At 43.7% G+C, this 11,951-nt stretch overlaps 1 protein-coding gene across 1 annotated transcript in view; it reads left to right on the top strand.

The window, feature by feature from the left end:
* The window catches only part of PKHD1 (PKHD1 ciliary IPT domain containing fibrocystin/polyductin), a 323,564-nt gene extending 311,972 nt beyond the window's left edge, over positions 1 to 11,592 (top strand). The window contains exons 53-55 of the mRNA XM_029911885.1: positions 807 to 965; positions 2,339 to 2,482; positions 10,723 to 11,592. Coding sequence (XP_029767745.1) covers positions 807 to 965; positions 2,339 to 2,482; positions 10,723 to 11,072 — 653 coding nt within the window. The 3' untranslated portion in view covers positions 11,073 to 11,592. The remainder of the gene's footprint in view (positions 1 to 806; positions 966 to 2,338; positions 2,483 to 10,722) is intronic.
* Positions 11,593 to 11,951: the final 359 nt, after the last annotated feature.

The raw sequence follows: 11,951 nt of genomic DNA, 5'->3' as shown, positions 1-11,951 counted from the left end.
GTCCCTTCCAGTCCTAGAATCTATGAATCTATGAATCTATGAATCTAGCAGCTTTGTCAGTTCAAGAAAGGTTTCGTTACATGTTCTGTTTGGGCCTGATCCAGGGCCTGTGGAAGTCAATGGAGTACTGTGTCCAGTTTTGGGCCCCACACTACAAGAAGGATGTGGAAAAATTGGAAAAAGTCCAGCGGAGGGCAACAAAAATGATTAGGGGTCTGGAGCACATGACTTATGAGGAGAGGCTGAGGGAACTGGGATTGTTTAGTCTCCAGAAGAGAAGAATGAGGGGGGATTTGATAGCTGCTTTCAACTACCTGAGGGGGGATTCCAAAGAGGATGGAGCTCAGCTGTTCTCAGTGGTGGCAGATGACAGAACAAGGAGCAATGGTCTCAAGTTGCAGTGGGGGAGGTCTAGGTTGGATATTAGGAAACACTATTTCACTAGGAGGGTGGTGAAGCACTGGAATGGGTTACCTAGGGAGGTGGTGGAGTCTCCTTCCTTGGAGGTTTTTAAGGCCCGGCTTGACAAAGCCCTGGCTGGGATGATTTAGTTGGGAATTGGTCCTGCTTTGAGCAGGGGGTTGGACTAGATGACCTCCTGAGGTCCCTTCCAGCCCTGATATTCTAAGATTCTATGATTCTATGAATGGAAAAACTCCCATTGACTTCATTGGGCTGTGATTTAGGCCCTTTCATGAATGTATTTTCAAACATCAGTTCCTGTGTTAGTGGCCATAACCAGGTGTTCTGGCTATGAAACATGTTTCCTAAATGTTGTAATAATCTGACATATTTTCCTCTCTCAGGTGCTGACTTCACTGTTGAGTCCCAGCCATTTACCATCTTCCCTATCCCCAAGGGAGAGAAATCCATCACGGTCCTTGCTGCTGTGCTGGGCTCAGTGGCTTCAGTGCTAGTTATGGGTCTTCTTGTATTCTGCTGGTCCAAGAAAAGCAAAAGTTTCAGTAAGTGGGAATCCCCAGGAGAGCTCTCCATCTGCAGAGTCTCTCCCATTTCACTGGTGTCTAAAGAGTGATCCTTAAAGAGTTCTGTAATAATGGTAAGGCAGGCTGGGCTGGTATTATTGACATTGTTCATATCTCTTGTACACATTGGGCCTGACTCAGTGGAACTCAGCTGACTCCAGCAGAGATCGTGGTCTTATTGTGCTAGGCACTGTTCATACACATAATAAGACAGCTAGTCCTTGCCCCAAAGAGTTGACAATCACTGACAAAGGAAGCATTTTGATCCCCACTCTCAAGATGGGCAGCTGAGGCACACAGAGAGTAATAGCCAGGTTTTCAATGGTGCCAAAACTGTCATCAGTGGTAACTGCTGAGCACTTTGGAAAGTCGTATTTCCAAGATGTCATGCAGGGAGTATAGCCAGGAATTGAACACAGGTCTCCTGAATCCCAGCCCAGTGCTTTAAGTACAGGGCACCCAAGCAGAGCACTCTACAGCTCAATTGCACGTTGTTACTTCCTTTTTATCCAAACTGGGCAATTTTAAAAATCAGATCAGGCCATATTCTCCTCTCCCTTGTACTGGAGCAATGGTACTGAAGTCAGTGGGAGCTCAGCACCTTTGAAATTCCAGGTCACTTATCTAGGTGTCTAAATCGGGATTTAGAAACTTAATTTTAGGCTCCTGGTTTTTTTTTAATCTTGGCCCCTGTATTTCCCCTGTATTTAGAATAGGAAATAATGAGGCAACTCAATGTGATGTGGCAAATATAAAGGCCCAGGTTATAACTTAAGGATGCCTTCTACCTTGTGGCCCTAAAACTGGCATAGCTTCAGGAGGAGTGCCCCAGAGCAGAAATATCCTCAGGTCTAGAGTTGCCAGTGTAAGAGGAATGGCTGGAGAGAAACAGAGCATGGTCAGGACTTTTCTGCATGCCAGCAGTCCCCAGTTGCCGTCACAGTCAGATGGCATAATTTGAGCAGCCTTCAAAGTGTGCTAACCTATGCTGGGGAATGACTCCAGTACGCAAATAGCTCAGGAATGGGGAAGCCCAAAAATGGTTTAAAGCTTCACTCCTGAGTTACACTGTGTAGTAGTCTTGGCTGTGACCAGCCTGAGTTTCTAATGATGCCCAATGTATACCGTGAGGCTCTGAAGACAGAGTTTTGCTGAAGTGAAGAAATGTGATCCCTAAAGGTAAAATGCAATGAAGTGTAATCATAAAATAAGCCTCCCCCTTTTGGGCAGAGAGAACGCACACAAGATTAGATGCCAATTCACGAGCAATAGATTGTTTCTTAAAGTAATACTGTATCTGGCTCTGAGCCCTGAATGGACTAAGAATGATGTAACTGTTTATTTCAATACAGAAACAAAGATTGAACAGGCTAATGTACCACAAGCAAAGAGCAATATGAAATCCTCCCAGATCCCGCCACAGCAGCGTTCAACTCGTGCCAATCTGCACCATGCCCGGGAAGAGAAAAAAAGAGACATTGCTGGGATAGAAGGAGGTGAGCCTGCAGAATGAGAATAACTCACATTTCTAAAGCCGCTTTCAACCACAAAGATCTTCACGCACCTTACAAGCTATGAGCTTGTGTAGACTGAAGTTATAATTTTGCAGGTTAAGGATCTGGCCTAGATAGATGGATGAATCACTTGCACCACTAGAGCTGATTACTACATTAATAGAGCTGATTACTACAAATGAATTCTCTCTCTGAACTGAAAAATGTCCAGGAGAGTAAATGTGTGGTTCAATTTTTAAATGTCTATAGAAGTTATGAATTGAACGGTGTCAGGATTTCACCCAGTGTCAGTTTTGCCACTGATTTCAATGAAGCCAAGATTTAACCCATACAGGTTTTTTTGTTTTTTATTTAAATCCTCAGTTTCCGAGCATCTCTTCCAAAATTGAAGAGAAAACGTTGCTTAAATATGGTTATAGTCAGAAAAAAGGCCATGTAAAAATGGCTTATTTGCTCAAACAATCTGTTGCGTGTGTTTTCAGATCATATCTGTTTATGTTATTGGCAAAACTGACATGTGAGTGACAGAATCAGCCTATATTGGCAACAGATAGTCCCGATGGGCACCGTGTTCCAGAAAATCAATTGCAAGTGGTCACTTTGAAGTGAGACTATAGGCAAAATGGCAACTGTAACAACGACGTTGTGGGGTTCCTTCTGTCTTGGTACTTTGATGACTCCCATCACCATAGTATGTTTATTCCCTCTCAAATAATCCAGACCAAATTTGTTCCATTTACAAATCAAAAATAAGCCTGCCTGAAAAATGTCACCCTGGATCTGAATATCATTATTGTTTATACTCTCTTTGGCACCGTCAATGTGCTCAGCGCTTACAAGTTACAAACATTGTGGCAATCCCTGCCCCAAAGAGATTACAGTGCCAACTCCCTTTGAGGGATGGTGCTTAGGCAACACCCTCTGCTCAGTATTTTCTATTGATTGGTTTAGATGGCTCCCCGCTCAGCATGCTGGCTTTTGTGAATCCCATTCTCAGGTGTGTATCTCTCCCCATGCACTGTGTAGGGGGCTTGGACACCTAACCCAGGGTTCTGAATTCTACTAGGTAGCAACGTGCCTAAAAGTTGCCGCATCCACCCTAATTGAATTAGCCTCGTTAGCACTGACCCTCCACTTGGTAAGGCAACTCCCATCTTTTCATGTGCTGTGTATTTATACCTGCCTACTGTATTTTCCACTCCATGCATCTGATGAAGTGGGTTTTAGCCCACGAAAGCTTATGCCCAAATAAATTTGTTAGTCTCTAAGGTGCCACAAAGACTCCTCGTTGTTTTTGCTGATGCAGACTAACCCGGCTACTGCTCTGAAACCTAAGTGCCTTTTGTGAATCTAGCCCTTAGGTTCCTAAATCTCATTAAAATCAATGGGACTTGGGCTCCTAAGTGCCGACAGGTACATCTACACTTCCGGCTGGAAATATAATTCCCTGATCAAGGATACAGACCTGCATTAGCTCTGATCAACCCAGCGTGCTAAAAACAGAAGTGTAGCTGCCGCCGTGCAAGCAGTGGGAGGGGCTAGCAGTGCGAGTATGTGCCTAGCACCTCGGACAGGTATATATTCGGGATGGCTGGTCCTTCCTGCTGCTCGAGCCACCCCCTCTACAGTCTGTTTTTACAATACTAGTTTGATCAGAGCTAGAGTGAGTATGTCTCTGCGCTGGGAATTACATCCCCAGTTGAAGTGTGCACATGCCCTAAATTGCTTTTGAATCTGGGATGTAGGCTTCTAAGTCACTTAGGTGTTTTTAACAGTTTTACCAATAGCTGGATGTTTGAGATTACTATGACTGATGCTACTGCTGATTGGCTAGGAATTGTGCACACAGCTAGTTTATGGGTCCAGGATAAGGGCAGGGCAAAACATTTTTTACCAAAACTTTTTTGGGGTGAAAAATGAAGATTAGGTGACAATAAAATGTTTCACAAATATGTGTCAGTTTCACCAGTTTGTTTAGAAAACAAAAACAATGTACGCAACCTTCAACATTTGATTTCAACATTGACAAAACGCTTTGAGTTTTTAAAATATTTCCTTTACTTTTATTTTTTTTTTAATTCAAAAACATTTTTAAACGGTCAAAATCAAAATGAAAGATTTTGTTTGACCCAAAACAATTTTTTTTCTCAGCTTTTCAATTTGCTGATTTTTTTTTTAAAGTTTATTTTCAGCCTGACCCAAAACAGATTTTTGGTGACCTTTTTTCAAAATTGCCAGTGAACTAAAAATATCAGTAATTTGCCCAGCCATAGCCGTGATTTCACCCTTTGTCATTTAGACTGGGACAGGGACTGCTATTTACTGTATGAATTCTCTCTCTGACCTGAAAATTTACAGGAGAGTAAATGTGTGGTTCAGTTTTTAAGTGTCTATAGAATTTGTGGGTGAAATCCTGACCCCATTCAATTCAGTGTCAGTTTTGTCAATGTCAGTTTCATAAAGCGCATAGGACAAGTGGGCCTCAGCCTTTTCAGGCTGCTAGATGCTACTGCAATATAAGAGTATGTCTTCACTACCGGCCGGATCGATGGGCAGCGATCAATCCAGCGGGGATCGATTTATCACGTCTAGTCTAGACGCGATAAATCGATTCCCGAGCGCTCTCCCGTCGACTCCTGTACTCTACCAGGGCGAGAGGCACAGGCAGAGTCGACAAGGGAGTGGCAGCAGTCGACTCACAGTAGTGAAGACACCACGGTAAGTCGATCTAAGTACGTCAACATCAGCTACATTATTCACGTAGCTGAAGTTGTGTAACTTAGATCGACCCCCCCCCCCAGTGTAGACCAGGCCTAAGTGATTAACAATAATAGAACATATGCATAGCTAGTATACACTAATCATAAAGCACTCTAGGAGCTTTCAGGATGAAAGCCATTGTTACCAAGGTAAGTTAATTTGGGGATGATTATTCTAATATGCATCATGCATACTTCTGAGTCAGTCCGGGCACGTTTTCATACTGTCCATGCCAGACATTTTCATTGCTGTCCCTTTTCTGTAGGCCTTTTCACGGTTGCATGTTTTGACCAGCTATATAAAACCACAAGTCAAAAAGCAGTCCCATTCCCCTGTTTTTCCTTGTTTTGCTCCGCTAGCATTTTTTTGGGGGGGACAGAGTAATCTTTTCTCATAATGATTTACTGATCAAACACAACTCCCTCTGAGGTCTCAGCCAAAGCAGATACCTTTAGGGCTGTGCAGCGGGCATCGGGCTGCACCAAACAGCAAAAAGTATTGGCTTCCACCTTTACAAACTTGGATGGGCTCCTCCAGCTGTCGCCTGTTAAGAGCAAGGATCTGAGTCCATTTCTCAGCCCATCCTGGAACCCTGACTGATCCACACACGTATTCTGGCACTGGGTATTTTTTCCACCTCCTCCCCTAAATTTTGTGGATTGCATAAGAGGCTAGTTTGAGTTTCGTCTTCTTATTTTAATTAGTGTCCATCACAAAAGCAGAGGGAGAGAGAGAGAGAGGAAATGCTGCAGTTTATATGTTTTGATATTTGCCACACTTCTCCAAAATACAGCATTCAACTGTGTGCCCTAGGATACATATAAATTCATTTTTTATCTAATTTGTCTGAGATCTAAGCTTCCTGTGGAGGTCTGAGATCAAAGGATCTGATTCCGTCTGATGTCGGCTCTGACACATAATGTGTGCTGACTTAGTTCTGTCTATAAACTCGCAGTGGGAGGCTGCCATATTCCCTTGGCACCTTTACATAGTGAACTTTCATTTCGGCTGGGGAGGCTGACAGGAACAGTGTTGATTGGAGCCATCGTGTAAATAATTCATGGAGAGATTTTTGTCAGAAAAAGGAAATCCAGCCACTTACAGTCTTTTAGGAATTGTTGCAAGACAAAGAGATTCCCCGATATGTTCAAATCTAAACAAGGATAACAATATCTTAAGCGAATTTAATGTGTGTGACTTGAAATGCCTAATGTTTGATTTCCCCTTATTTAAAATAATGTTGGTTTTGGAGCGAGAGACAATCAAAGCTACAGTCATTTTTGTTTAGTTTCTCCCTTCCATTTTTTTCCCTGTGAAGAAATCCCATATTTCTAATCCAATGAGATGTTTGGGATCTTTATTATTATTTCTGTGATCATGAATACGACTTAGATTACAACATCTTCTGGGTAGAGGACCATCCCTTTGTTATATATTTGTACAGGGCCCAACACAATGGTACTGGGGCCTTAGGCAGTGCGACAATACTGATGGTGATGGTGGGTATACCAATAGATTCTAGGCCAAAGGGGACCAGTAGATCATCTGGTCTGACCTCCTGTATAACACAGGCCATTAAATTTCACCTAGTTATTAAATTAATGGAGATATCCTATCTCCTAGAACTGGAAGGGACCTTGAAAGGTCATTGAGTCCAGTCCCCTGCCTTCACTAGCAGGACCAAGTACTGATTTTACCCCAGATCCCTAAGTGGCTCCTTCAGGAATTGAACTCACAACCCTGGGTTTAGCAGACCAATGCTCAAACCACTGAGCTATCCCTCCCCCTAGTTATGCCTGTATTGTGCCCAATAACTCGTGCTTGACCAAAGCACAATTTCCCAAAAGCCATCCAGTCTGGACCTGAAGACATCCAGAGATGTCTTCTCTCTCTGCTAAAAAATGATGCCTTATTTCTAATTTAAATTTGTCTTGTTTCAGCTTCCAGCCAGTGACTCTTTATTTACCTTTCTCTGCTAGATTGAAGAGCCCTTTAGTGCCCAATATTTCTCCCCATGAAGTTACCTATGAACGGCAATCAAAGTCACCTTTCAGTTTTCTTTTTGAGAAGTTAAACAGACTCAGTTCTTTCGAGTCTCTCACTGGAAGGCATTTCTCCAGCCCTTAAATCATTTTTATGGTTCTTTTCTGCACCCTCTCCAATTTTTCAACATGTTTTTTAAGGTGTGCACCAGAGCGGCATGCAGTATTCCACTATCCAATTCAGCAATGCCAAATACAGCAGTAAAATCAGATCCCTGCTCCTATTCACTACTCCGCTGTTTATACATCCAAGGATTTCATTAGCCGCTTTGCCACACTATTGCACTGGAAGCTAGGTCCACTATGATCCCTAAATCCTTTTCAGAGTCACTTTTTTCAAGGATACACTCCTCTGGTCTAAGTATGGCCTCCATTCCTTGTTCCTAGATGTATAACTTTGCATTGGTCTGTATTAAAAGAAAATGCATTGTCTGAATGATTTCCCCTTCCAAGCGATTCAGCTTGCTCTGTGTGACTGCCCTATCCTTGTGATTATGTACCACTCCACCAATCTTTGTGTCACCCACAAATTTTATCAGCACCGATTTTAAATTTATTCCCATTTATTGATGAAAGTGTTGAACAGTGTCAGGCCTAGTACCAATCCCTGCAGAACCCCACTAGAAACACCCCGTTTGATGGCGATTCCCTGTTGGCAACTATATTTGGAGATCTGTCAGTTCACCAGACTGATCAATTTATCAGGTGCTTTAGTGATAGGGTATAGTGCTCATTTTTTAATCAGAATGTTGTGCGGTACTAAATCTTACAAAAAGTCTAAGTCTGATTCCATCTACACAGTTACCTTTATGAACCAAACTTGTAATGCCCTCAAAAAATGAGATCAGGTTTGCTTGACAAGACCCCTGTTTGCCATAAAAGAGATAAGGACATCACCAGTCTGAAAAGAACTTGATATAAATCAAATACAGCATAAGGACTTAGCTATATTAAAAGATCATGCACCAGTGTCACCACTACGTCAGTATGGACCCCTAACGTTTTCTCTCTATACCAGGTCTTACACTTGTCTATTTGTGTACTTATATGGCTTCCTTCATTGTAAATAGATTTCATCCTCACGACAGCTCTGGGAAATGGGGAAGTGCCATTATCCCTATCTTTCTGATAGGCACAGGGTAGATTAAGTGACTTGCCCAAGGTCACACAGCAGGTCTATGGCCAAGCCAGAACTAGAATGCCCAAGTCCCTGACCAATGCCCTCTATACTACTGTGGCTTAATTTGCTTTGTGCCAGTGTAGCACATCTTCATTTGGGGTCTGTGCCAGGGTAACTGCACCAATCAGAGCACATTTTCCTAACATGGGTGGGACCTACCCATGAGGGGCCCTAAATGCACATGCTGTAGGTTGGTTGTTTTGCTAAAGATATATCATGCTGGTTAAAGTGCATCATAGTCCGACCTCCTGTATATTAGTCCTGCCTTGAGTGCAAGGGACTGGACCAGATGATCTCTCGAGGTCCCTTCCAGTTCTATGATTCTATATTGCAGGTCATTAAATTTCACCCAGATACCCCTATATGGAACCCAACAACTTTAGTTAGAAAAAGTGTTTCAGTCCTCAGGAACCTAAATCATTGTGTGCCACAGGCAAAGCCCAGGAGAGTCCGAGGTGCCACCATGCGCGATGCCCATGCAATGGCAGGGTGGGATATGCCCAGATGACCCCAGCAGACAATCCTTGCTTCATGCTACAGAGGAAGGCAAAGAAGTCCCCAAGGTCCCTGCCAGATAACTGTAGACAGTAGGGAGGGGCACAATTGGAAGGTTTTGTGGGGACACGTGACCGCCCCATGTGTTGCCTCTGCCTCCATCCCCTTAAACTTGATATGTGGGTAGACAACATACACTAACAACTACCTCCTCTTCCTCCTGCTCTCTGTTCTGTGACTGGCCAGCCCCTTGCAGAGCAGATGTCACCTGGGGCAGGTGAAATAAGACTAGGGACTGGTCTATTCTAACACTGTAAGTCGATCTAAGTTACGCTAGCTCAGTTACGTACGTTACGAAACTGAAGTCGAGGTAACTTAGCTTGACTTACAGCAGTGTCTACACCGCGCTATGTCAATGGGAGATGCTGTTCCATTGACATACCTTCCGCCTCTTGGGGAGGGGGAGTACCGGCGTTGACGGGAGAGCGCTCTCCCATTGATTTAGCATGTCTTCACCAGACCCGCTAAATCGGCACCGCTGCATCGATCACAGCGGTGCCGACTTAGCAGGTCATGTAGACATGGCCTAGATCTGCATCAGAAGCATATACCTGGATTTTTTTATTTATTTATTTTGCAAAGATTTTAGCAACTGTACAAAGCACCCAAAATAAGAGTAAGAAGCAGTCTGCCTGCATGCACCCCAATGCAGGAGTGGAGCTTTAGAAGACAATGTCAGCTCAAAAGTCATATGTTGTCACAAAACCAGTTGCTTTACCTCTGTGCCCGATAACACTGTAGGTTATTAAGAATGCTTGCTTTTTGCATTTTCCGCTTTGGATAATGAAAATCAATGATTCCGGTTTCCTGTTTGTGTTTTCAGTTAACATTACTTTCGTCTTTTAATCATTTTCTTTTTCATGTCCCTTGCGCTGCCTTGTCTGAGTTCCAAACACCGCAGGGGGAAAAGGTTCATGCTTTATAGTAGGCTTCCATTTAGAAATGGCTCACAAAGGGTTAATAAATGATTACTAGCTGCATGTAACAGACATGAATGCTCTGTGTTATGGGTGGTCATAAGCAACCTATTAGCCCGTTGAACTTCATACCAATCTTTACCCCATATATTGAAACATCTATTAATCAATGATTAACCTTTTAGAATCTATTTGTGAATGGCACCTTAATATAAAATGTGAGAAAAACAACTGTTGTCATATGAATAATTTGTGTTAAGTGTGGAGATATTTAATTGCTGGTATGTTTTATATCAATATATTTTTACAACTTGCTTATAAGGGGTTAATAAATGACTAATAGATATTCAATATATGTTTAAAGATTCTTATAGAGCAGTGGCTCTCAAACTTTTTTACTGGTGACCCCTTTCACATACCAAGCCTCTGAGTGCAACCCCCCCCCTTATAAATTAAAAACACTTTTTAATATATTTAACACTATTATAAATGCTGGAGGCAAAGCAGGGTTTGGGGTGGAGGTTGACGGCTCACGACCCCCCATGTAATAATCTTGTGACCCCCTGAGGGGTCTCGACCCCCAGTTTGAGAACCCTGTTATAGAGTCTACTAATTAAAGTGCAATTTCCCTTTAACAGTCATTTTCCAGTGACCACCACACTTCAGTTAGCAAAAGGCTCTAGAATGGGGCAGAGACATAAACAGGAAGGGAAGAAAAAGACAGGGACCTACTAGTAAGGTAAAGAATAAAGGAATTTTCTCTTGCAGATACGGAAGCAAATGGAGTACCAGGAAACACAGCGAGACAGATAAAGGAGTTGCACCAAGAGACGGTTAAAGCCATGTCAATGCGGAAGATAAGTACTGTTGAACATAAAAGGAAGAGTAGAGAGAACTTATCCATGACTAGGAAACATGACAGCAGCCGTCCATTACATGGAAGAACAGCTCTGTGGGGTTCTCTGGAACTTCAGCAGCATGGCGCCAAGGAGTTCTGTGACTGGAAGGATACCCATCAGCAGCTGTTTGCTTGCACCCGCGGAAAAGAGATGGGAGGAGGGGAACCTGTGCCCCAGAATGTGAACAGAGAGAGGCAGGAGACTGCTGTGGGATCTTGAGGAGCTGTGTAAGGGAAAGGATGAGCTGTGGCACCATCAACATGAAACATTTTCGGGGAGGGAATCCATTGGAACATGGGAACTTGAGATGCTTCTTCCACTAGTGTGGTCAGAAAAAGCATGTTAGCACTTGCAAACATTTTAGGACAGTTAACAGTGAAGACATGTTCTTAGTGGTTAAAGCAGTACATCTTATCTGTCTATCGTTTGTTATCCTGCTCTCCTTAGTCCCTGATTTAGCAAAGTACTTAAATCCATCCCTATTCAGAAAAGCAGGTGCATATGTACCACTTCATTGTGGCTTAAGCATATGCTTCAGTACTTTCCTGAATAGAGATGGATTTAAGCAATGGCTTAAAACTCAGAAGCTGCTCTGCTGAATTGGGGGCTTACCCTGTGAACCCCTCAGGACAGCAGCCTTCCCTTCTTGAATGTTTGGAAATGCCTCGCACATCATGGCCACTGCCATTATTGTTAATAATAATAATGAACTGGGAGGCTGGTCTGATTCATAGATTCTAAGCCTAGAAGGTACCATTGTGATCATCTAGTCCAGGGATCAGCAACCTTTGGCACACAGCCCATCAGGGAAATCTGTTGGCGGTCCGGGCCGGTTTGTTTACCTGCAGCATCCGCAGGTTCGGCCGATCGCAGCTCCCACTGGTCGCGGTTCGCTGTTCCAGGCCAATGGGGGCGGCGGGAAACGGCGGCCAGCATATCCCTCGGCCCACGCCGCTTCCCAGAGCCCCCATTGGCTGGGGATGGCGAACCGCGGCCAGTGGGAGCTGCAATCGGCCGAACCTGCGGACGCTGCAGGTAAACAAACCGGCCCGGCCCGGCAGCGGGTTTTCCTGAAGGGCCGCGTGCCAAAGGTTGCCG

The sequence above is a fragment of the Terrapene carolina genome, unplaced genomic scaffold (assembly GCF_002925995.2).
Source record: "Terrapene carolina triunguis isolate 2854851 unplaced genomic scaffold, T_m_triunguis-2.0 Scaffold42, whole genome shotgun sequence".
Lineage (NCBI taxonomy): Eukaryota > Metazoa > Chordata > Testudines > Emydidae > Terrapene > Terrapene triunguis.
This window is presented reverse-complemented; position numbering and strand designations above follow the sequence as displayed.